This window comes from Haliaeetus leucocephalus, unplaced genomic scaffold (genome assembly GCF_000737465.1).
Source record: "Haliaeetus leucocephalus isolate CR32 unplaced genomic scaffold, Haliaeetus_leucocephalus-4.0 Scaffold526, whole genome shotgun sequence".
NCBI lineage: Eukaryota > Metazoa > Chordata > Aves > Accipitriformes > Accipitridae > Haliaeetus > Haliaeetus leucocephalus.
Window position 1 is genome coordinate 2,264,391 of NW_010972962.1, and position 24,402 is coordinate 2,288,792.

The following is a 24,402-nucleotide window of genomic DNA, read 5'->3' on the forward strand; positions in this document are numbered from 1 at the left end:
ATTTCATGTTCAGCTAAACTTGTCAAGTTCTTGATAAAAGTACGGCAGATAGAACAGGGCACTACAAGCAAAAAAAAAATAACATCTATATTGTACAAGAAATGTGATTGTTGCTGATCATTCAGCCAGAACAGCCTATGCTGTAAGTTTTGTTTACCAATCACAGCTAAGCATAGCTATTAGCATCAGGCATGTAACAGCAAACCATGTGAGAAATTCTGTAGGGTAATGTCAGTTAACAGGTATGTTGGAGAGACCGTAATCTTCTCTCAGGTATTCTTGAAATAAAAATAAAAAGTAAATGCATAAATTATTCAAGGTGAATGTTTGCTCAGCTTTAGCTGTCACTTAATAAAGCAGCCTTTGCAATTTATGATGTAGCCTGTATCTTCCTTACAACAGAGAAATAAATTGCATCTCTAAATTAGTCTGTGTGACTGCTGTACAGCATTACATAAACCAAAGGCAAACTACCCTTAATCCTTAAAGGATCCAATTCATATGAAACATTTTCAAGTTCTGAAATCATTTAGTCTTGCAGACTAGCATATAAAATTTTATTGCGTAGCCCTGGAGTTTGGAGTGTGTTGTGTACACTTGCATAATATCCTTCTAGATCAGTTCTGTGTAATACGCAAGAGACGGGTATATTCTCAGTTCAGGCTTATGTTCTTATAACAAAGCACTGACTTGGATTGATACGAGTACTGAGTTGGAAGAAATTGCACACAGGCCAGCAGTGAAAGAAATGTACTTTTTTTTTTCTGTGTGTCACCTAAGATTGCCTTCCCCATTAATTTGACTTAGAGACAAACACAAAAATGAGTAAACAAATAAAAGAAGAAAATTCTTTGCAATGTTTATGGAAATTCTTTGCAAAATTTAAAGTAATTGATGCATTTTGTATGAAGTTTGATTTGTTGGGGTGAAAGACACATTTTTGAACTCTGTCCAAAATTTCTGCTGAAATAAAGAAATTAGTGATGTTCATGCAACACAATCTTTGGATTTGATGTGTCAAAGAAACAAAAATAAAAAAGTATAAAATTACCTTTAAGCCAGGTGATTTATTTATTTGTGATTCATTCTAATACAAATGGGTCAGAAAAGGAGGACATAGCAAGAAAGGCCACTGTATTACTATGGTTTTCTAAGTTAATGTGTAAGTATATGAGTGGGACTATGTAGAAGTGAAGATTAACTAGTGGAAAGGTGCTTGGATGAAATACAATTCCGTTTCCTGTAGTTCACTGTTCTTCCATTTACACCATTGCTGTTGCGTAGGGTGAAGTGCTGATGTACACTCAGCACTTTATGGAAGATAGAGACAAATCCCATAGTCCCTGCCGTGAAGAGAACTGAGCGAAGCACAGGTCGTGCAGGACTTCCATTAAGAGACTGTTTTCAACTTGGCTTTGCTTTTAACTTTTCTAAGCCTTCCCATTTGGGCCGATGGTGCTTTATTCATCTGAGACTGACATATCTCTTTGAACTACTCTTGCTTAGAAACTTACCCATTTGTCCAAATGTAATTAGAGAAAATGCGTTGTTTTGTCACTGTTAAAAACAATCAACCATTTACATGCACTTCATTTGGCAGCTCTAGTTTCTCTGCTTTGGAGCAGACCTCTCAGGCTGAGCCACTGGCCATCTGAAAACTCGACCTTATTGCAGGTCTTTGAAAAGTTAAAATTTACTCATGCTCAGGGGAGATTTGCTACATTTTAATCTAATTAATGTCTTCTTAAAAGATTCCTCCTGAATTAAATGTGTTCCAGGTAGGGACCATAAGGTCTGGCTGCAGCTTTCTTTGAAATACACAGGGGAAAAGGGATTGTAATGGAAGCATGAAATAAGCCTGCATAGCTGGTTATTGTTTCTTAATTTAGGGTAGCTTGAAGACCTAAAGTGTCTTTCAATGCACATTTTATATTTTTTACACTATGAAGGTACAAATTTCCTTAGTGCAGTATGAGAATGTAGATTGTTTGGAACTGCATTAATCAAGAAGCTATTAGAAGTCTAGCTGAGCAGATGATACACCATTGCTGGGGCTAACAGGGTACTTCCCTGGTCCTCCAGTCTTTTAGTCGGGACCTTTTTAATTTCTCGTCACCACTGCTAGAGGAAGTGCTAGTTCTTGTGTTACACCTCCAATTGAATGTGTACGTAGATAATTTAATGAGAATTATAGAAAATAATGGCATAGTAGCAAAATTAACTTTTTGTAAGTATTTTTTGGAAGTACATGGAAGGACTGGATAGGAGGCCTTATTAGAAAAGGATTTATGTTGTGTTAATTTTTACGTACAAATGACTGAGAGAACCATTTTTGATCTTACTAGAAAATAATTGATTCTAAGTTAGATATGACTGACATAATTGTACTCCAAGATTGAACAGAAAATCCCTCCTCTCTAGGAAATCTGAAGGAAGCAAGTGATTCTTGGACCCAGGTTGGTTCCAACCCGTTCTGCTTAAAATTGGGGTAATCTTTGAAATTTAGGAAGTTCCAGTAAAAGGCCAGAGAGAGGAAGGACCTTGAAATCAGGGTGACAGGCTTTTTTTTCTAGATAGTAGTGGGGAAAGTGGTGTCTTTCCATGAATTTTCAGACTGCTGCAAAATTTGTCAATTAATGACTCTTAGAGGGCCTGACTGAGCAGCAGATCTTCACTTATGTGAATCGTTCAGAGTTGCTGAAGTGGTCTTGATGATCCCTGCAAGGGGGCCCTGTGTGTATGGATGATAAGACTGGAGGTTAGTCTTGCGGACTTGCTTAGAAACTGGGAGCCTTTAAGCCTTTATTTAGCAATTAAAAAACAAGTCCTTGAAAAGCACTGTGATCTTCAGAGCTGAGCAATGGATGAGAAAAATAACATTTACTAGAAGGTTTAGTTGAGAAAACAAAACCCCCACACAAAACAGTTTATCCCAAGAGTAAAGGAGTTTATCCCAAGTGTTGCATCCCAGCTGTTCTGCATTTATTATGTTTTTGCTATCCTTATTTGAGCTCCGAACTTTGAAAAGAATAAACTTTTTTATTGATTGTTGGTTTAGCAAAGAGTATTAATCATACAATCATAGAATATTCTTAGCTGGAAGGGACCCAGGAGAACTGTGGAGTCCAACTCCTGACTCCACAAAGGGCAGGTAAATTGAAAGAGATGGGAAGGGAAATCAAGGCAGTAATTTATTGTGAGCAAGGAAAATCATTGCCCTCCACAAGGACAGTTTGCTGTTGCTACTTCTTTTGCTGCTATCAAAGCTGAAGGGAAATAACAGAATGTAGATATTACATAAGTGTGAAAGTATGCAGTAACAGAATGTCAAGAACGGGAATTTATAGTCTAGACCTGGCTGCCTTCTTCACCATCAGGGGGAAAGTGGGATATATCAGTTCATTCTTTTTTTCTGGTGGGGGTAGGGAGGAATTGTGCAAAGGATCATATGTGAGTTGAGGAAGTGAAAATTGGATGTCCCTGAAATACAGATCTTTTATTGTTATTTACAAAGCTATAACATTGACAAGATTGGAGACTGTGGTTTTAACATGATGTTGTAGGAGAGCTTGGTGTACCATGTTTTGTTTCAGCAGGATATTAAATGCTCCATTTGCTTTGTGTAGAGAAATTCCTGCTGATTTAATTTGATCTAATTGCAATCTTAAAGGAACGTTATAAGAATAATTGTTTGTTTTCTTTACAATTGCTTTAGCTTACTCATTTAGCCATAAGCATTTCATTCAGATGTAGACGCAAGGGGTTTGATTCAGATTTTGGTGGGACAGATTTGCATCCAGATAGGACAGTGCAGACTGCAAGGGCAACTGCACCACAGGCTTGGTTTATTTTAGAGGAGAGAAAATAGCAATGCAGAAGTATTGTCTGTCTTAGATGTACTCAGTGGGAAAGCATTGCATCTTCCACACAATCGTGTACAGGTTGCTTCTCGGCAGACTTGAAGATGTCAGGTAAGTTAACTGTGCTGACCCCAGGCTCAGACAGGCTATCTTTAGACTATCCCCAGTACCTGAGCTAACTCAGGTTTCCCTAAACTAAAAAGCTTTGTGTACAACTCCGTTCTGAGAATTTCATTGTGTGTTTTGGGGCCTGTTGTTATTTAATGCCAAGTCTTTGAAAAAGTCCCTTACTTCTCTACTTCATTTTTCACCTGAGTTTTAAATTTAGTTAGATCTCCCTGTGTTAAAAATGCCAAGCTGCTGTGCTCTTAGGCTTAAGAAGTGGTTGCAGGATTATGGATGGCATTAGAGTTTTGTTACTATTTTCAGAGACAGTATCTAACATCACAGCATTGTTTATGCTATTGAATAAGACTGTAACGTGACCAGCGGTGCTATGAAAAAGGAATGATTGAAATTAAAATCCAGCTTTATCTTCAGTAGCTCTGTTGTGCTTTTTCTATTTATAGTTTAAACCTTATTTTTTTTTCCCCAGTTTTACATATATAGGCAGGTCAGACAAGTTGCGTGTTTCTATGAAGTGATTCAGCAAACATCAGGAACAATTTTAAAAGTCTGATTTCCTCAATACGTGTCCAAGCACATTGTTAGGAAGAGTATTAGAAATGGAGATCCAGCTAAACTTTTAAAAGACAGTAACATAAAGAGGTCTACATTAATAAAAAATTTTTATTTCACAGTGGATGTAGGAGCAGCACTAAAACTTTTATTGAGAAGTATAGGTTTATTCCAAGTGGTGGCTTTGGACAGAGAGTATTCTTTATTCCTATGTGTGCCAGACATCTAGAAAATGTAATGTGGGTTGACATCAGGAGTTGCCGATTTTGAGACTTCAGCCAGACATTACTTGTTCTGTGTCTAACTTCTGGTAGAGCATTAAAAGTAGGAATCACCAAGCGCTTGTCCACTGCTATCTATAGATGGTATAAGACTGTGTGGGAATTAGAGAAACAGATTTTTAAAACACTTGATTAAAGACTTGCTGGAATAACTGGGGAAGAGGGGGATTCCCTGTGAATAGAGGCCTCAGTCGTGAACTTCTTGGCACTTCAAATCAGTTGATTTTTCTTCTAGAGTTTCACATTTTATTGTTGCGAATTTATGCAACTTTGCATAATGTGCTCTTAAGTCATCTGACACCACCAGATGTGGAAGAAGTCCCCTTTGGAAGATGGTAATGTCTGGTGGCAGGCTACTGGCAACAGCGATCTGTGACGTACTGGCAGCTGAAGCTGAGATGTGGTGGAGATGAGGCTCTCTCTCCCAGTATGTTCCTTGATATCTCAGGCTGTGTTAAGAAGGCTTGCCCATCACATTTGTGTGCATACTCCAGCCAGAGATATGAAGAGGTAGAAACTATAATTTAACAAAGAAGTTGGATTTCTGTGAAGGCCCTGATTTCTGGAAGGTGAACCACTGAATTAATTTTCATTTTTGTTTTGGGTAGGGTTTTGTTTATGTCTCAGAATTTTGGAGGAAGAAGAATAATTTTTTTCACTGAAAAGCCAGGTTAAAAAAAAATCCAAAAAATAAATCTTCACGGAACACTTATTTTTCTTTGTTTTCTCCAGGTTTCAAGTTTAAAACTTTTTTCAGAGGTACGTTTCTGAAACATTGTTAAATTTATCCTCAAGATGTTGCTAGAAATATTAAATAAAATGAAGTATACTATAGCGCTGAACTTGGCGAGGTTTTCAAAATATTTACTTTATATATTTCATAAAGTAAAATCTACTATTTTAAACTCCTGTGAATCCTTTTGTCTGAAATAAAAAAAATCAAATTTGGGGGCTTTAATGTAAGCTGCAAGCAATAGCTATAACATAAAGCCTGTTTCTAAGTCATTGGAGAATAACTCTGAGGATATTGCAATTTGAGCCTCTGGTATAGGTTTTTCAATCAGAGAACTAGCACTGTCCATGCAATGACAACACAGATGGAGCAGTGTTTTTCCTATTACTTAACCAATGCAACTAAATTCAAATACATTTGTGACTAGCTATTTGAGCTGGCAACTTCCATGTCTTCAGAGTTTGTACAAACTAGCCACATATTTACATTTTTCTACAGTAACCCTTAAAAATCAAATAAGGATAAACAATTCAGATTCTGGTGAAGCCTCCTAGCTTTTTGTGAATAAGCCTGGTAGGGCCCAGTTGACATTTTAAAACTCTTCTCATCACAGTAAGTCAAGCAGTGACATATAATCCACACTCTATTCAGTGAGACAAATAAACACATTAATTATAATAATAATAGAAATCTTAGCTGTAACTAATTCATGTTGTTGCTACTCATCTGGTGCTCTAAAATAAATGTTTTTATTTTGTCTGTACAGTAATGTGCTTCAACAGAGAACATTAATGCATTTGTATAGTAAACTGTCTGCAAAATGTTGCCAAGCTGTGTTTTAAAACATGAACAGATAAACTGTGTTTCTATTTGTGCACCAGGCGAATCACTGAAAGTGTAACTTCAGTTTATTATCGCTGTAACGCTTATTTGGGTTACTGTGGCACTGATACTCTGGCTTTTTTTCCTTAAGGTCTTACTAGAGGAAAAGAGTGATTAAAGCCTCTGGTTAATGAAAAATAGTATATTCTCTGCAGTGCAGTTGGTCATTCGCTTCTCATTACGTGTCTCAGTTTGCATTTGAGAAATCTTAAGAAAATCCAAAGCAACAAATCACCTCCATGCATCATCATCTGCCAGCTGTACTGTGTTGGAGGACCAAACTACAGGCTATTCAGTGGCTGTCAAGCTGTGCAATTTATCTGTGGGACGGGTACAGGGTGCTCTACCTTGATACCAAATGGTAGCTCTGTTTTTTTCTGGCTGGCAGATATTCATTGCCTTAAAACAATGCACCAAGAGGAAAAATTATTTTTGCTCCGGTGCCTCTGCTTTCCTTGAATCTTCCTTCTCTCTGTAAAATGGGAGAATTTAAATTGCATGCCTTTCTCAGATAAGGAGGAGATGAGGGAAGATTTTCAGTTCAAGCCAAGCAGACGTGGTGATCACAGAGGGGGTTGGACCCTGTTTTGAGTTTGTGTGGTGGGGTTTTGGTAGCAGGGGAGGGGGCTACAGGGATGGCTCCTGTGAGAAGCTGCTAGAAGATTCCCCGGCTCCAAGTCAGACCGGCCTCTGGCCAAGGCAGAGCCCATCAGCGATGATGCTAGTGCCTCTGGGAGAACAGACTGAAGAAGGGGAACCTGCAGTGGGGGAGGACACTGGAATGTGAGAGAGACCCCTCCGCAGACACCAAGGTCAGTGAGGAAGGAGGGGAGGAGGTGCGCCAGAGGAGGGGATGCCCCTGCAGCCCCTGGTGAGACGGCAGGCTGTCCCCCTGCAGCCATGGAGGGGAGCGGGGGAGCAGATGCCCACCTGCAGCCCGTGGAGGACCCCACACCAGAGCAGGTGGATGCCCCCAGAGATGGCTGTGACTCCATGGGAAAGCCTGTGCTGGAGCAGTCTGTGCCTGAAGGACTGCAGCCCATGGAAGGGACCCATACGGGAGCAGTTCGTGAAGAACTGCAGCCTGTGGGAAGGACTCACATTGGAGAAGTTCACGGAGGACTGTCTCTGGTGGGAGGGACCCCACGCTGGAGCAGGGGAAGAGTGGGAGGAGTTCTCCCCTGAGGAGGAAGGAGCAGCAAAGACAGCGTGAGATGGACTGACTGCAAGTCCCATTCCCGTGAGGAGGTGGAGAAAACCGGGAGTGGAGTTGAGCCTGGGAAGAAGGGAGGGCTGGGGGAAGATGTTCTAAGGTTTGGTTTTACTTCTCGCTATCTTTGTTTTGATTTGATTGGTAGTAAATTACATTGATTTTGTTTTTTCCCCAAGTTGAGTCTGTTTTTTGGCCATGACCATAAGTGGTGAGTGATCCCTCCCTGTCCTTGTCTCGACCCACGAGCTTTTCTTTATATTTTCTCCTCCCCATCCCACTGGCAGGGGAGGAGTGAGGGAACAGCTTCATGGTGCTTTGTTGCCGGCTGGGCTTAAACCACAACAGACCCGAGTCTCTCATCGCTGGCTTTGAACACGAGGGGTAAATATACTGTCCTAAGTGGAATTATGCTTGAATACAATTGGTAGGTGACATGGACTAACTTCAGATCCTCTGGTTCTGTTCAAATCTGTTTAGGAGGTTAAAAATAAAAGAGAAAGATCAGGCCAATTTTTTTTGTTTGTTTTTAAATTTCAGCAGCATTTTAACTGAGCAAAATAGAAACCAACGCACAAAGAATCTGTGTTTGCCTTTACAGCAGTTGGTGTCTCTGTCTGCTTGGAGGTGGAGAACAAATCCTGAGGGCACAGGCCAGTGTGGGTGCCTCAGGGAGCTGTGATGGGAAAGTCGTTGTGCAGGTGTGGCAGCAGCTGTGGATCAGCATCACAGATAACTGTATTTGCTAACACCTGATTTCCAAGATGTGCTTAGTGCTGCCTTGCTACTGAGGTATCATCAAGCAGTGTTTGGTCATTCTAGCTTATCTTTGGGTTTGCTGAGACTATGTCGGATCACAGTACTTCTATAGTTCAAACGTGCAGATGAAGGCAGATCTGGAAGGGGCCTCAGCTAGATTCTGGTGTTGGCTGCTGTAACAACTATTACTATTGATTTAAGAATGATTCTAACATGAATATTTTGTCTGATGTACTGAAAATCCATGGATTCATGTGAATCCCATCAAAGTCCATACTGACTTGGAAGACCTTTAGCACATGAATCCATGGCCTCATCTTCTCACCCAGCTGCTATCACACCAAAACTGCACCATGACCCCCAGATACCCAGAACCCAAAAGTGAACTGAGTAGCTTATCAGTCAAAATATTGCACATAGAGTCATATTTTTTCAGAGTAGGGTGGAATATCTTCTGTCTGAGAGCTCTTCAATACTTCCTGTTTGTAAAAGTGAAAAAAACTAAGCGTTGTTCTGGTAGGCACATCAAGGCAATACAGCTGTAATGTGCAAGCATGTTTTTTTTCTCAAGCAGAATCAGCAAAACACTTGGCTAAGTTGCAATAATCAGATCTTCATTACTGGTGTTGCTTTCAGGAGACAGAATGGATGTGGCTTGACCTTTTGGCTGACTCAGGCTGAATTTGCAGTGGTAACAGAGAAATCTTTTCACTTATAAGATGAATAGCAAATTTGTTATGGAGAAAAGGTTGGGAAAGAAAAAATACAGAAACAGAAGGTGCTGGTTTTATAAAATAATTCTTTAGTGTTTAAATATATCAGGGTTTGGGGACTTGTTATTATAATTAAAACAAACAAGCAAACATAAAAGGCAGAAAACTATTTGGCTTTCCAGTGCATACTGAGCTGATGGTGGAAAAGGTCCTCAGCCCACAAATCCAGCAGGGAATACAAATGATTGATGGTGAAAGCTTAGATCATCCACTTTAAGTGTGATTGGCGGTGTTCCTGGCAAATGTCTGGAACTCAGCAAGCTGGGAATGAGAAATGCAAAGTACTGACAAATGGCCATCTGCATTTCTCTAGTTTTTTAATCTTTCTTCAGAGGTAAGGTGAAATATATAAAGCCTGGAGTTATATGTAAAAAGAGGCTTTTGACTCAGTTTCTCTAATGCAGCCATTACACTTTGCCAACCACCTTCTGACACACCTGTAAGTCTCATCTTACTCTTCTTGCTTCCCAGTTACAGATGTTTTTGATAAAACACCCACTTAATCTGCCTTTTTTTTTTTCCTTCCTTTTTCCTGAGTGATTGATCTTACTTTATGGAGAACATATAAACGAAGGGAGATGGTATGCAGTTCCTTGTTATGTTTAAGATTATTGTTCTAATCCAGTGCAGGTACTCCTGGGTGGAATTTTAATTCCTGCTTGCTATAAAGACTTGCTACTGCTCCTTTTTTCCCCCCATTTTTCTGTGAATGCCAAACACAAATTTTTTAAAATCTGACAATCTAGATTGATAGTTTTGGTGTGCATCATTTAGAAAATGCACTTGACAGAAAGCAACCAGTGTGATGCTTGCACGTGTGCCTTGCTTTGGAAATCGAACTGTAATGTAGGATTGACTTTTTACTAGATACTGGCTGTTAACTCAATGAACTTCAAGAAATTCTTAATGATAGAAAACAGTACAACTTCTTGTTTTAGCCTGGTTTGTCTTTTTTAAAAAAATTGAGGCTTCTGTGGTCTGACTCAGTCTGTGGTTCATGTGTTGCTTTTCTCTGTTTTGGTTTGTCTCAGTGGGCACCCGCAGACGTAGCTCCTTCATGGGCTGCTCTTGTCACCAGAGGGAAGCGGCTCCCTGGGGTGGCAGGAAACTGCAGGAGGGGGAGTTTTTCAGGAGTTACAAATAACAAGGGAAAAACGGGGTTGCTGCCACAGGTGAAGAACACAGTTGTGTCTTTCTGTGTTACGTTGAAAGCAGAATTATATGTTAAAAAGAGTGAGATGTAACTAACTTCTGCTGTATGCCTTTTCATATGCAGGCAAAGCAGCACCATGCTGTTTGTACTTGCATTCTACTGATTATTCTTCATGTTACTGTGGGGCAGTAAAATAATTGTTGTCATTTTAAGGTAGGGAAACTTGTCTGGAGATGTTAAGAAACACGCTTAGAAACGAGCTAGAATTCCTCTCCCTTACGCTTGGACTAGCAGCTCTAACTGTTGCTCATCAGTGATGGCACATTTCAATGCTTGATAGATTCCAGAACGTTAATTAAAACAGTTGTTTAGCTAATTGCCTGGAAGATTGCAAGTAAAAGCATATTTATTCCAAAGGCAAACAATCCATTTTTACCCAGTGAAGCATATCAGTTTTTATGGTGCATAAAAATTGTTTTACTTCAATTTTGAATATATTGTGCGTTTGTCTGTCTAAAGGCCTTGTAGATGATGATCTATTTTAAGTGCATGGAAGCCTTTTTTCTTAGGCCATTTTTAATGTGTCTACTAAAAAAGTGTATGTTTAAATAAATGAAAGTGTGAAAAGTCATTACCATTAAAATGAAAAGTTGCTTACTGCATGGGGCTATTGGACTACCACCATGCTTACTGATACGCAGCCTTTGCAGTATTTCTGGATGTTGGTACTGTCCTATATAAAGAGACTAGAGGTGGAAGGAAGGGTATCATTATGGTGCCTTTGCCTAACTTTGTGGGGAAAAAATGTGCATATCGAGCAGGTGGTTTCAGTGTATATATGCATTTAAAATGGAAATATAGTCTATGCTCCTCCAAAGTGTTCAGGGACTAAACTGGTCCCTAGCAGGTGGACTGCAATAGGGCTTTTGTGGAAGACTGGGGGCACATCAGTCTGAACCACAACTTACTGCACTATGGCATAGATTACCATCAGGCTGATAGCTTCTCCTCAAAGAGAAAATGCTTATCATCTAATGGAAGAGATTACATAATGGTGGAAGTGCAGCTCAAGGGCTGAAATGGGAGTTCTGGGTTTAATTTAGAAGTTTTCTTGATCTCTTTACTCATGATGGTTGTCTTGACTTTCATATAGACTCTCATACATGACTATTTATTTATTTATTTAGGGAATGAAATCTAAAAGGGCCTGGGTGAAGTCAATAAACTAATATATATTTTGATGCTTTGGCTTTAAGAATTGCTACGGGCAAAGTATTACTTGTAAGACAAGGGACCATCTTGTCCATCCCTACCACAACTTGATAGACACTGTGAACGTATTTCTTCGTTGTTTGTGTTAAAAGTGATGTGCAGTGGTGATATAACACAGCAGAGGTTTAAGAGGAAAATACCATTCAAAACAAAAACAGTGCAGTTTTTCATTATCTAAGGTAACAACTAAATATTCTTATCTTGTTATCATTATATGTCAGAAAACAGAAAAAAAAAAAAAAAAGACCATTACTCCTTAAAGGAGCTTGTAACTTTCTCCTAAACACTCCCTTTGGTGCCCAGCCTAAGCTGGAATATAACCAGTGAAATCCTGACTGGGGGCTGCTCCTCAGGCAGATTTTGGTATACTTGTTCTGTGTTGTAGTGCCTAGACTGGTGTAAATGCCTTCATTTCAATATTCCTCAGTAGGGACTTCACTGGCTGCCCCAAGCTCATAGACGCAGGCACATGGGAAGGTTGTAAAGAAATGGCCATGTTTTCTTTCTTCCAGGGTGTAACAGCTAAATATTCTTGCCTTGTCAGTATTATCTTGGTGATAACTAGCATGTACTCTTCTTGTTTTGGACTATGTTGTTACCTTAAACCTCTGCTGTATTATATTGGGACACACACGCACAACTACTAAAGATTTTCTTGAGAATCTTACCAGCTGAAAAGCATTAGAGCCACCAGAGTTGAGAGATCTGCTCTTTCGTACTGTTGTAAAGACAGACTTTTCTGGCAATGATCTAGCAAACTAGGGCAAACTTACTTTAATATTGATGTATGGTAGTGTTTCATTACACTCTGTAACTGCACTGATATATTATACAAGATGGTTTTATTGACACAATGGTGGGTAATTGTTACCCAGATTAAGAAAACTCAACAACATAGATGTGAGAAACAAATCCTTTGCATGCCAGTTAAAAGAAGAAAGGGAAAAAGCATTTCCTCTTAATTAATCTCTTTGAAAGGGATCAGAACAGAACATGAACCAAGAATGAACTGTTTGTCTTGATTTTTTTAGAGGAAAACCTTTACTGATATTTAAAGGGGACTTGTCACATGAAACACTTTTGATTGTGGTTTATTCTTACGAAATTTTACTGGGCTGTTGTAATTAAGAAAGAGATAGTGGAAAAGGTTATCAATGACATATTTCAAAGATTATTTTTTTTCCAGACAGAATTTTTTTCTGACTACATAAAATAGAAGAACCTTGACTGCGTAAATGAGATATATGTTCTTTTATATTTTTGGTGGAAATAGTACCATTATTGAAAGCAATGCTGCTGCTTTTCTCTAGGCAAAGGAGACGTTTTTGGTGATGTGTTCTGGAAGGAGTCTACCCTCGCCCAGTCCTGTGCTAATGTAAGGGCTCTGACTTACTGTGATCTTCATGTGATTAAGAGAGATGCCTTGCAGAAAGTGCTGGAGTTCTATACGGCCTTTTCACACTCCTTCTCCAGAAATCTCATTTTGACCTACAACTTGAGAAAAAGGGTAAGTAGCTTTGATTTTAACATGCACCATACAAATGATCACTTTTAAGGACCGTCTGTATGAAAAAACAGAATTGCTTGAATTTTGGCATTCTTCATAGCCTCTCTTATAAGAAGGTTTTTCAGAGCTTGCCTAAAAGACACTGCTAGCATGTAGGTTTAAAAAGCTATAAGTATTTCTTTCAGTGCTAGTTTTATAGAGAGCTGGATTGAGTATATGTGAAAGTATTTTACATTTCTATGAAGTGGACAGATTCCAGCATATTTGCGAACTGTCATGCACTTGTGATAAACAGCGTTCACTACTTTCTGCAACTTTAGTTTGTAAAGCAGCTAAAAAGATGTTAGGGGCGTTGCCCGAAGTTACAAGGAAAGTGGAGGGAAAGGTATGAAATCTAATATATGGAACAAAAGTCTACAACAGTAGTCACAATGGAAAAGTAATATGAACATGACTGATTCTATCAAGAGTTGTTTCTTTTAGTATCAATCACATTTTGGAATTACTTTGCTTATCTATAATGTTTCCATTTTCTTATCCTTGATTTTTTTGGCTCTTTTAATTTCTTCCTGCGTGCCAGTTCAAGTTATTTTGTCAAATGCGAATCATCATAACCTAATATCCCATTTTAAATTCTCTGTGTAATCTTCAGTGAACCACCTCTGCAGATATTTATTAAAACTGTAGTAGGTATAATTCAGTTGATATGATTTTAAGATGCAATGTAGAAGACAATAATATTACATTGAAAGTAAATACATGGGAGCACCAATATTTGCTTGAAAATATTATGATATAAAGATACTTGAGATCAGCAAAAGAAACCCTTCTATAGATTTATTAAATGATTTTGTTGTTGTTGTTGTTCCTAAAAACAGTTCTCCATGGTAACTTCTAGGTGCCAAGTAAGTCCTAGATAATTACACCTGAAAAAATAGAAACCTTTTCATCTTTGAAGTCTGTTTTGTAAAATTAGGCTTTAAGCCTAGAGTATTGATATTTTTTATTATTATTAATTTTTGTACCTAGAATTGGCACACTGAAATTAAAATAGTGTGATGATGTTTTCTATCTGCATATGTTATCAATATCAAAGAATTCAGCTTTTCAGTATTGGGCAAAGAAGAATGTGCTATCCACACTTTGGTCAAATAAATCAAAGCTCTAGTAGAAAATAAAGGTAATTAAAAACTAGGAAGCAAATTTGTACTTGAGGATTTTCTCATAGGACATTTTTTTCAAATGACATTATGTTCCTGAAGGACAAGGAAAAGATATACAGCTGCAAGAAGATTAGGAGAAATGTCCTGTTAAAAACTAAGTTTAAAAACCAGCTACTTACCTGGTGTTAATTAATGTAAGAAATAAAATAAATTAAAGAATTTGGTATTGAGATCACCTAAAGCATCGGTATAACTGACTGACATTTGTTAAAGTAAGACTGTGGGTAATGTGGTAAGATGGTCTAACTACTTTTGTTTTTTTAACATCAGTAGAAATGACAAACTTTGAGGCATAGAAGGACCAACTCTCTTAAAGCTCACAGTAACGCTAGCAGAGTCGCATCATTTTGGATCTGCTCTGAGCCAAAAGTCCAGATTTTAGAATCAAATGGCTGCTCCAGAAGTGACACTCTTTCCCTCCATGTTCATCAGTGTAGTTTTTCCCAGCCCAGGTTACAAAACACTTTTTAACCACAGTATTGTAATTCCTGTGCTGTCAATTTTCTACACAAAATGTTCCTAATAAAAAGGTGCGTTTTATGATAGCAATTTTCATACAGATATTCAAATAATTGGATTTTAATTGAGTTGCAGTCAGCAGAAAATTGGCGTTGATTGATAATGGAAGTAACGGTTTGATGGTTCTAGGTTAACGGACTGTAATTTTATTTATTTTGTTGAAAGAAGGCTGATTACAATCTGAATGCAAATGCTAAATAATGTAAATACTATATACTTTCAGAAATGCATAGAAGGTATGGTACTTTAGAGATTGGAGATAATGCACATTAAAAGGCAACTCTTTGGAGTTTGGAATTTAATCTGGTTTAAATATCTGTGAATCTTTTATAGAAATAGCTCCTCGGCCTGTCACTTCTAACACTTCTAGTCTATTTCTGCAAATGGAATTTTGTAGAATTCAGATGAACCGGTACCTTCTGTGAGTTACGTTTGTAATGTATTGCATATCCTTTGGAATATAAATACCAGAATTGCACTTCTCACTTCAATAAACAGTTTCATCTCTGGCTCCAAACTTGTTCAACTAGTTGAAGTGTAGATACTGTATATTCATCCCAAATATATCCATACAGATTCCAAATACATGAAAAAGCAGCTTTGGGGATTTTTTTGCCTGAAGGATCTCATGGGTATATTTTTAGACTTGGTTATTCCTCTGAGGTGTCCCCAACTCCAGGGTGCATGTGCCTTCACTTGGCCATGGTACTGAGTCTCACTGCATAGTGCAAGGCGCTTTCTAGCCAGGTTTCCCTCCGCTTAAGCGACCTTTAGCGTTGGTCCTCTCTTTCACCATGTTCACGTATTCCTTGGCTGCTGGGTCTCCTCCAGTGATCCCTTCCCTCGTGGATATGGGACTCCCTGTCCCAGACCCTTCGGTGCCAGAGAGCAGTGCTCATCGCAGAGATGTCCCCCACGCTTGCTGGAGCCTGGATCCACTTGCTAATGACTGTGACAGAGATAAGCAGACATGCAGATGCCTTGTAAGGTACCAAACCCAATTGGTCTTGACCTTAGGTAACTCTAGAGCTGGATTTAGGCAAAGTAAAAAGCATCTTCCCTCCGTTCCTTGTGCTGCTCTTCCTACCAGTCTTGAATGTGCTTTAAGCTGAGCTGGGAGGGAAGGACGCTTCTGTCTGTGTGTCCCCCTTATGCCCTCTCTAGAACAGGGCCACAGTTATGAAATGTTACTGCCTGTGACATCTGAGGAAGTCGTGGCCAAGGGAGCTACTTCCAGTCCTCTGTTCCTGGCATGCCATGGCTGGCTGGCTGTGCTGTGAAAACAGTTTCCTTTCACTCACTTTCTCCACAAACTGGTGAAATATCCTCTTTTCTAAAATTGTCAGCTCACTGTTAGGTGACTCCCCGAGCAGTTCCTCCAGCTACTAAAATCCCTCCTGAAGTTATTAGCTGTCTAGTTGCCTCTGGCTGGAGCTCAGACTTGGAAAACTTTTTATTTTTCCTAAAGGTGAAGAGAACGGAGATCTTTTAATTAACTCTTTCTGCTGCTAGTCATTGAAATCTTCATCTAACTGGAAGCAGGGGGAGAATCAGCTGCCGCATCTCTCTCTCTAACATCTTAAGAAACCAGAACTGCAGTCTGTGGCTGCAGGTGGCTGTATGTCAGACTCGAGGGCTTTGCAGCTGAAAGGAAGCTGACAGAGGGTTTCTCAGAGCACTTCCTTCTGTAACAATGTTGTGAAATTAAAGCAGGTTGACTTGATGTTTCTCTCCATTTTTGGAATCTCAGAGAGGAACCAAAGTGTAGACACTGGGGGTGTGTGGGATGGTCAAGTGACAAACTCACCCCTATGGAAGGTGTGCTAGATGAAAGAGAATATTGCAGGTTTGGAGGGCAGCAAGATTCACAGGCTGGATGGAGGTCTATTTTTTTCCCAACAGATATTTAAACATTTCTGGGTTTCCAGCCTGGACTTCATAGCTCCAGGATGGTAGAAGGGTAATAAGAGAGAAGCTTGCGTGATAGATCTTTAGTTGTCTTTTGCTTGTGATGAGGTGCAAGTTTGCTGGCACCTTCTTTATGAACGTGAAAGGCCTTGGGCAGCGCTTGCAAGTGTTCTGGTTTTACCAGTTGCTTCTTTCCATGTGTGTGAGCTTTGTGACCAACACTAACTTACACTGTTGTACCACAGTGTATTTGCTCAGTTCATTCTGCTGCAGCCATAAATGATGTAGCTCAAATGGTCGCACACGCTACATAAAAGAGAGAATTCTCATACGTAATTTATTAAGCTGAGATTTCTCTAGTAAGCCATTTTAGCCTGGATAGAGATTAAATGACTAATTCTGAATACTTTGGAGTATCATGATAGAAAGTGCAAGTAGCTTTTCCAGAAGCTGAAATTTGTGCCCTGGAATAAAAGAAGTAATGCAGTAGGATGTAGAAATGTTATTTGGGATTTTGTAAGACTGAAAAAAATGGCAAAGAACACCCTGCATTTTTACAAAGCAAGCATGATTTAGTGATTTAAAGCCAAAGCTCCTAGTCAGAACCTATTTCTTGAGAGAGCAGCGATTGCAACGAAGTAGTCTGTCTCCCTGCCTGTGTAGGATTGCTTGCTTTTGGACGTGTAGTGGTATGCTTATTCTATGCCATTCCAACTGTGCCAGTGGACATGGCTTCCACCACCTCTTTGTAAAAGCAATTTAAAAATATAATTGTGCTTTCCTCTTCAGCATTAGCTTCACCTTTTTTCTTTTTATACTGTAAGCTCTAACTAGAGAGAGAACCTCTCTCAGATCAAACATTTCAGTTAGGAGTGCTTCCAGCCTTGATTTTAAATCTCGGAGGGCTTGGCAGCAGGTTGCTTTCAGAGAGGCAATCCATAGCCTTGTATTCGGCCTTTCCACATGACAAGTTTTCCAATTCTTTTTCATGATACAGGTTCAAAATGGTATTCCAGAATTCTTTCTGATATGGAAGGCTGAATTGCTGGAAGATTTTAACAAAACTTTCTTAAAATAAGAAGAGTGAAAGGTTTTAACTTTAGAATATTGGCCCATTTGATGATAGATTTCAGAATGGTCAAACTGACAGCCTGTTTCTTTCTCCTGTGCTTGTACTCACCAAAACAATGCCACAAGTCATGTGGGAAGAGGGTTTTAATGCTTGACTGGCATGCATCTTACAGCACTGAAAACCCAGGACACTGGGCATGACTGAGATGTCTGGACGGGTCTGTGGCTTGGAAGTTATGCCATATTAGCTGGCAAGGAGGCAAAGCTGTCATTTTCCAAAAAACCTTCCAAATGTAAATAAGCACTTAAGTAATCAACTCTGTTCTTTCCCATGCTGCCTTTTAAAAGCTGTTCAGGTAGTTGAATGTTCCTATATTCCCTGTTTCTCTGTGTCAATCTAAGCAAGATGTATTTTATTCTGTTTCCTCATTGGTAGGTTCCATATTGCATTTTTGCATCTTCTCTCTGGCCTTAGACAACTTAACTTTTACCTGTCTCTAACAGATGACTGTTTATCTAGCTCACAGATTTTTATGCAAATTGTCTTTGCACCCTGGACTGAAAGTGCTCTGAGGCATGTTGCATGTTGTTAGGTTTGCATGTCTGCTATGGATAATTTAAGTGATGGGACTGGTTGACACCCCATGCTCTGAGGAGCATGTGCCCTTGGATTTCTTCCTTCTCCTCTCGTGCAGCTTGTTGCACCCCTTCAGGTAAAGCCTTAAAACCCAGACTTGGAGAGGATTTGACCAACTGCAAGCTTTTAACATTCATATTTCTACAGTGATTGTTAAGTGTTCAGCCCAGAGTAACTCCATTACCTTTCAGAGACATCATCTTGATGTGACGATGTCTCAACTAATTCCAAAACTTTGGAGGTTAAAAGTTATTTCTGTTCCATTTAAATCTATATGGCCTTGAGCCTTAGGGTCCTATGCTTATACAGAGGAAGATCTGGCTGCAGACAAATAGTTTACATAGTGGGGATGTAGATTTGCAATAGAAGACATAATTAACTAAGAAGTTCTAAGACAATGTGGCAGGTTGACCCTGGCTGTTTGCCATGTGCCCACCAAGCTGCTTTATTTCTCCCCCTTCTTGACAGGACAGGGGGAGAAAAATAAGATGAAAAGCTCATGGGTCGAGATAAGGACAAGGAGATGACTTACCAATTACTGTCACAGGCAAAACAAACTTGATGTAGGGAAATTAATTTCATTTATTACCAATTAATCACAGTATGATATTGACACATAAGAACAAATCTAAAAAACACCTTCCCCACCCCCCTTCCTTCTTCACAGACTCAAATTCACTCCCAACTCTTCTACCTCCTCCCCCTGAGCAGTGCAGGGAGTTGGGGAATGGGGATTGCAGTCAGTTCATAATGCTTGCTCTCTGCCATTCCTTCCTCCTCACACTCTTCCCCTGCTCCAGCATGGGGTCCTTCTCACAGCAGACAGTCCTTCACAAACTTCTCCAATGCGGATTCTTCCCATGGGCAGAAATTCTTCAAGAACTGCTCCAGCATGGGTCCTTTCCGTGGGCTGCAGTCCTTCAGGAACAGACTGCTCCAGCATGTGTCCCCTATGGGACCACAGATCCTGCCAGAAGACCTGCTCTGGCATGGGCTCCCTTCAGCGGGCTGCAGGGTGCGTATCTGCTCCACTGTGGGCCTCCATGAGCTGTAGGGAGACAACCTGCATCGCCATGGTCTTCACCACGGCCTGCAGGGAAATCTCTGCTCCAGTGCTTGAAGCACTTCCACTCCTTCACTGACCATGGTGTCTGAAGAGTTGTTTCTCTCACATATTCTCACTTCTCTCTGCTGCTGTTGTGCAGTGTTTTTTACCCTTTCTTAAATACATTATCACAGAGGTGCTACTAACATCGCTGATGGGCTCAGTTTTGGCCAGGGGTGGGTCTGTCTTGGAGCCTGTTAGAACTGGCTCTGTCCAACATGACTACAGCTTCTGGTGCCTGCCTTCACAGAAGCCACCCCTGCAGCCCCCCTGCTGCCAAATCCTTGCCACATAAACCCAACACAGACAACAAAGCTATTCTGTTGCTTGTATTCAGTACATGATACATTTTCATGTAAATTTTAGCTGTAACTTAGATTAATCTATGTGGTAAGTAGTGAAATGCTTCTTTAAGATGCTCTTAAATGACTAATCCATTCTAAACTGATGTGATGAATTCATCACTTGTTTGAGATGCCGCCTTCTACTATGAATAATGAGCAATTTTTCATACATTTAGATGGTGTAGTATAATGTCTGTACAATTGTTATAAAGAAGTAACTTAGTATACCATACAAAATAATGTGTATTTCCCCAAATGGATATTAAGTTGTTGAAATTCTGATAGGTCATTCACTAATAAATCACTTTAAAAGTAACCTAGTGAGCAATAGATATTAATAACCATCAATAAAATAAATTGATGGAAGAACTGGTAAGGGTGAATTTTGAATTACAATTCATCTTAAAATGGAAGACTATGATTCTTTTATGACGCTGATACTAAAACTATAACTGCCTTGAAGTAACTTCAGTAAGAGAGTTATTGCCTGTTCTGTGCTATCGTAGATTTATAGATATTCCCACATTGGTCACTAAATACTTAATGATCATTTGCATTCTGATCACTGAATTAGAAATTAAATTTGTACAGACTGAATTTATAGAATCAGAATTTTAGCTATTTCCCAATGTGTTTTCTAAGTATGGAAAACTATGTCAATGACATGTCAATGAAAGGCATTCCAATTATATGTCAGTACCTGGAAAAAAGATGTGGTAAATGGAACAAATTCTGGTCGTCCTGAAATTGAGGTTAAGCACTTCATTCATTAATCCAGAAACAGGATTGATTTTTTTGTTTGTTTTATCACATTTTGAGTAGACCCACTTGAATTTTTTTGGAAAGGGTTTTTTTTCCTCAATGACCCATAAAATACTCAGCCTTAAATATAAAAGAAGAATATTCTGACCTTTCCAAAATCTGTAGAGTGTTCATAAAGTCTTTCCATATATGGTAAAGCTATTACGAGTAGATGAAAAATACAGTTAACAAGGTTGATGGTGAATTAAAATAAAATTTGTTTTCAGACTATTTTAATCCTTAAAAAAAAAAAAAGGCACAACATTTGGCTTTTGTGAAGCTGTTTTCAGATGAGTAATAGAAAGTTAACATTAAAAAGGGGTCTTCTCGCATTTTTAACATGCACAACCACCCACACCAGCTTGTTTATCCCAACAGAAGAAAATGCATTACTTTGATTTTTACCCTTCTCCACCCACATAGATTAAAGCGTAGAAATAATTTTAATATAGATAAAGGTTACTCAGTGTGAATGAGGATTCCCCAGAATAGCTCCCCCAAGCCTTTTTAAAATAGAAAATGAATTTCCTAGGAACTGGGGAAAGTCTAAGTAAGTGTTGGCCCACCACCAGGGACAGAAGACAATAATCCAGAAGACTGTAACTGCTGTTACGCAGTCTGGGAATCTGGTCTTCGTTGTGAAAACAGTGAAATGCTCACTAGTATTTTTACAGTAGGAAGGATCAGTCCTTAGTTTAAACTCATATTTTTCTTACTATTGTGTTGACTTAGATAAATAGAAGTTTAATACAGATACACAAGGGAGGCTGAACAGCAACCTGTCTGTGTAGCGTGTTATTCTCATTTTCAGTACATGCATGGCACACTACCACCTGCTTATAGTTAAGTGTACTGAAGTGCGTTAGTTTTGGACCATGCTGGCAAAGAGGAAGGGGACGTTCCATGGGAATTCAAAGAGTTCCTAACCTTTCTCCAAAGCTTGAAGTCTATCTTCCACTGCTTACCATGACTGAACGGCCAGAGTTTAAAAATCTCTCTGTATTTCTAATTTAAAAAGTAAAATATATTTTTTTTATTGGTGCCTGTCATCCCTGTGTGTGTACCTGTGTATATATATGTGTAATGACTGGCCTGTTGCTGAATCTCTCAAGTAATTAAAATATTATGCACTTTCTGTAATACACGAATGCTGTTGCCCAGGCTTTTTTGCCTGTATGTGCCATGTTCTATCATGTATTATAACTGCACTAATTAAGTCATGCCTCTGGTGCCCTAGTGATTGTATTTTCTGATATACCCTGGTGCTTCATATACTGTGGAGCATTAGTGACCAAGCAAAAGACAGAACAGTGACCTAATACCCTCCTGTATTATTTTTTTTTCAACCCTAGAAATTATCTCTGGTGTCTGTGGTCTAGGAAGCAGGTGACTCTAGGACAAACTCTTACTAAAAGGGTGTGATTTCCTGCCATAACAGCTTTAATCTTTTGGTCTTCTCTAAGGTCACTAAAAGCCGAACTCCTAGGACTGCAAATCCAAACACTCAACCTGTTCAAGGCATTCCATGAAGGAGAGAGAGTGTAGATAGCTGTGCAATATGAAAGCTGAGTTGCAATGGCAAACCTACATCCTTGAGCAATCAAACTTTATAATCTAAGTGATCAGACTGGTCCTTTCTTCAGCTCTCCAATGAAAGCTGAAATGATTACCCCCTATTAAAAAAGGAATAAAATTCTGGAGGCTATTGCTAATGTGTAGACTTTGTGATCCCTGCTCCAGACCAAACCCTACCTACAGGTCCTCTGTTTTCTTGCTTAAATGTTGAGACTTTTATTGTAACTGCGAGCTCTTGGACAGCGAGACAAAGGAGGTCTTTTTCCTCTTGGTGTACCTGAGCCAGGTGTCCACAGCTTTTCCAAGGACTCCATTTGATATGCGCCATGATGGGCATAAAACAAGTAGCTCACCTTAAACGTGACAAATGCCGTTAAGATTTTGCGTGAAACAAAGCAGTTTTCCAGCTTGATTTATGAACACTGGGAGGTGCCCATAGTATTTGTGTCAAACTATGTTTAGACAACTTATGTTTTTCCTGTATCTATGCTTGAGAATCAGCCTTCTAGTTACCTTTGGACAAGTATCTTGCTGGGGGGATACAGCCAGGAGCGTACCACATTCCTCAGTCTCAAGCCTGCTCAAAATAGTCACACAGGTAGCGTGGTGTCTGATGTCAGCCTGCTTTACAGGCTGCTGCTCATTCCAGTGTGACACTGAAGTGTTTGACTGCTGAACATGAAGTGGAGTAACTGCTAGGTGTGGCCTTGTGAAAGTTTTTGAATTTGAAATTCAGTAAGATTTACCATCATGGGAATGAACCAATTGCAAACAAAACTTGATAGGGTACCTTGCCAATCACCTGCTATGACCGTAGCTACTGACTATTGCCACAGCTAAAGTCAAGTAGTAAGGAGGGTGTTGTGTTGGGCTGTGGCTCAGTATAAGAACTTACTGAAATATTTTGAGAGTAGAATCATGAATCAACCCCTTTCTATTTGGTATTATTTTTGCAGCAGGTAACTGGGTTTTTCCTCAAACTGTGTATGATTCCTTCCTCAAAAAGTAGTGCGTTATTCTGTCAAACAATCTGTTTGGATTCAGATTTTCAAACAGAAATGTGGTACCTGACACTGATGTAAAATATTAAAGCCCTATGCAAATGAATGTACTAAGTGTTTTTAGAGTAATTTTTCTAAATTAGCAAACTGCAGAAGGGCCTTACACTCAGCTCCACTTGAAAACACTGTCAGTATTCTCCCTCTTGCTATCACTTTTTTCTTGTTCCCATTCATTTTCTCTTTCTACCTATTACATCCCAAAATGCGGTGTGAACTTCAGTATCTTGTGTAAGGGCACTGATATATACCGAGTTCAGTAATATCTCCCTCAACTGAAGCAGGAGCATACAGTGGTAGGCTACTCTGAGTATACTCTGTGTCCCAAAATACTGCCCATATAGGACTTGGAGTGGGAATAGCACTATCCATGAACAACTGCGCAGCTGGACATGAAGTAATCTTAATTAACCACAGGTCCAAATCCATTGTCTCTCTATGCAGCTGTGAGACTGCATAATGCTTTCACCAGATTTTTATCAGGAGCTGAGTCTGCTAAATCCATTTTTAATTAGTACAGCATTATGAGTGTGAAAACCTGACACCCAATTAAAGTAATATTTGAGACTTGAATACTATGTGCTTTTGTTACCATATACGTACGTGTTTCTTCTTTTCATCACCATCTTCTGGGGTCGTTTCCAAATACAGGAAGGAAAATGCTCAACACATGCCTTGTTCCAAGTCTCTGTGACTTTGGCAAACCACATCTACACCAGGTCCCCAGCATGTGTCCCCAGGAACCATGCAGCCAGCCCAACCTGGCCTTTCCTTGCAATTCATCTAAAGGTATTATGCCTTCATCTTAGAATTTCAGAGCATGTGCTTCTACCATCCAATAAACTTTATGCTTGATAATTTCTCCCATATGCTCTGTAATAAATATACCACACAACAAAATTATTTTGTGATTAATTTACACAGCTGACATCAGAGAATCCAAGAAAATTTCTGCCAAAATAATTTTGTAACACATTGGATGATTTACTTTGTAAACTACCATAAGCATTGTCTTTGTGTGAAAATGCAGAATTATGTTCCCCTTCTGGAAAT

The 24,402-nt window shown here is 39.3% G+C and overlaps 1 protein-coding gene across 1 annotated transcript in view; it reads left to right on the forward strand.

The window, feature by feature from the left end:
• The window catches only part of KCNH1 (potassium voltage-gated channel, subfamily H (eag-related), member 1), a 179,910-nt gene that overhangs the window by 94,173 nt on the left and 61,335 nt on the right, over window positions 1-24,402 (forward strand). Inside the window, exon 10 of the mRNA XM_010576438.1 lies at window positions 12,912-13,108. Coding sequence (XP_010574740.1) covers window positions 12,912-13,108 — 197 coding nt within the window. The remainder of the gene's footprint in view (window positions 1-12,911; window positions 13,109-24,402) is intronic.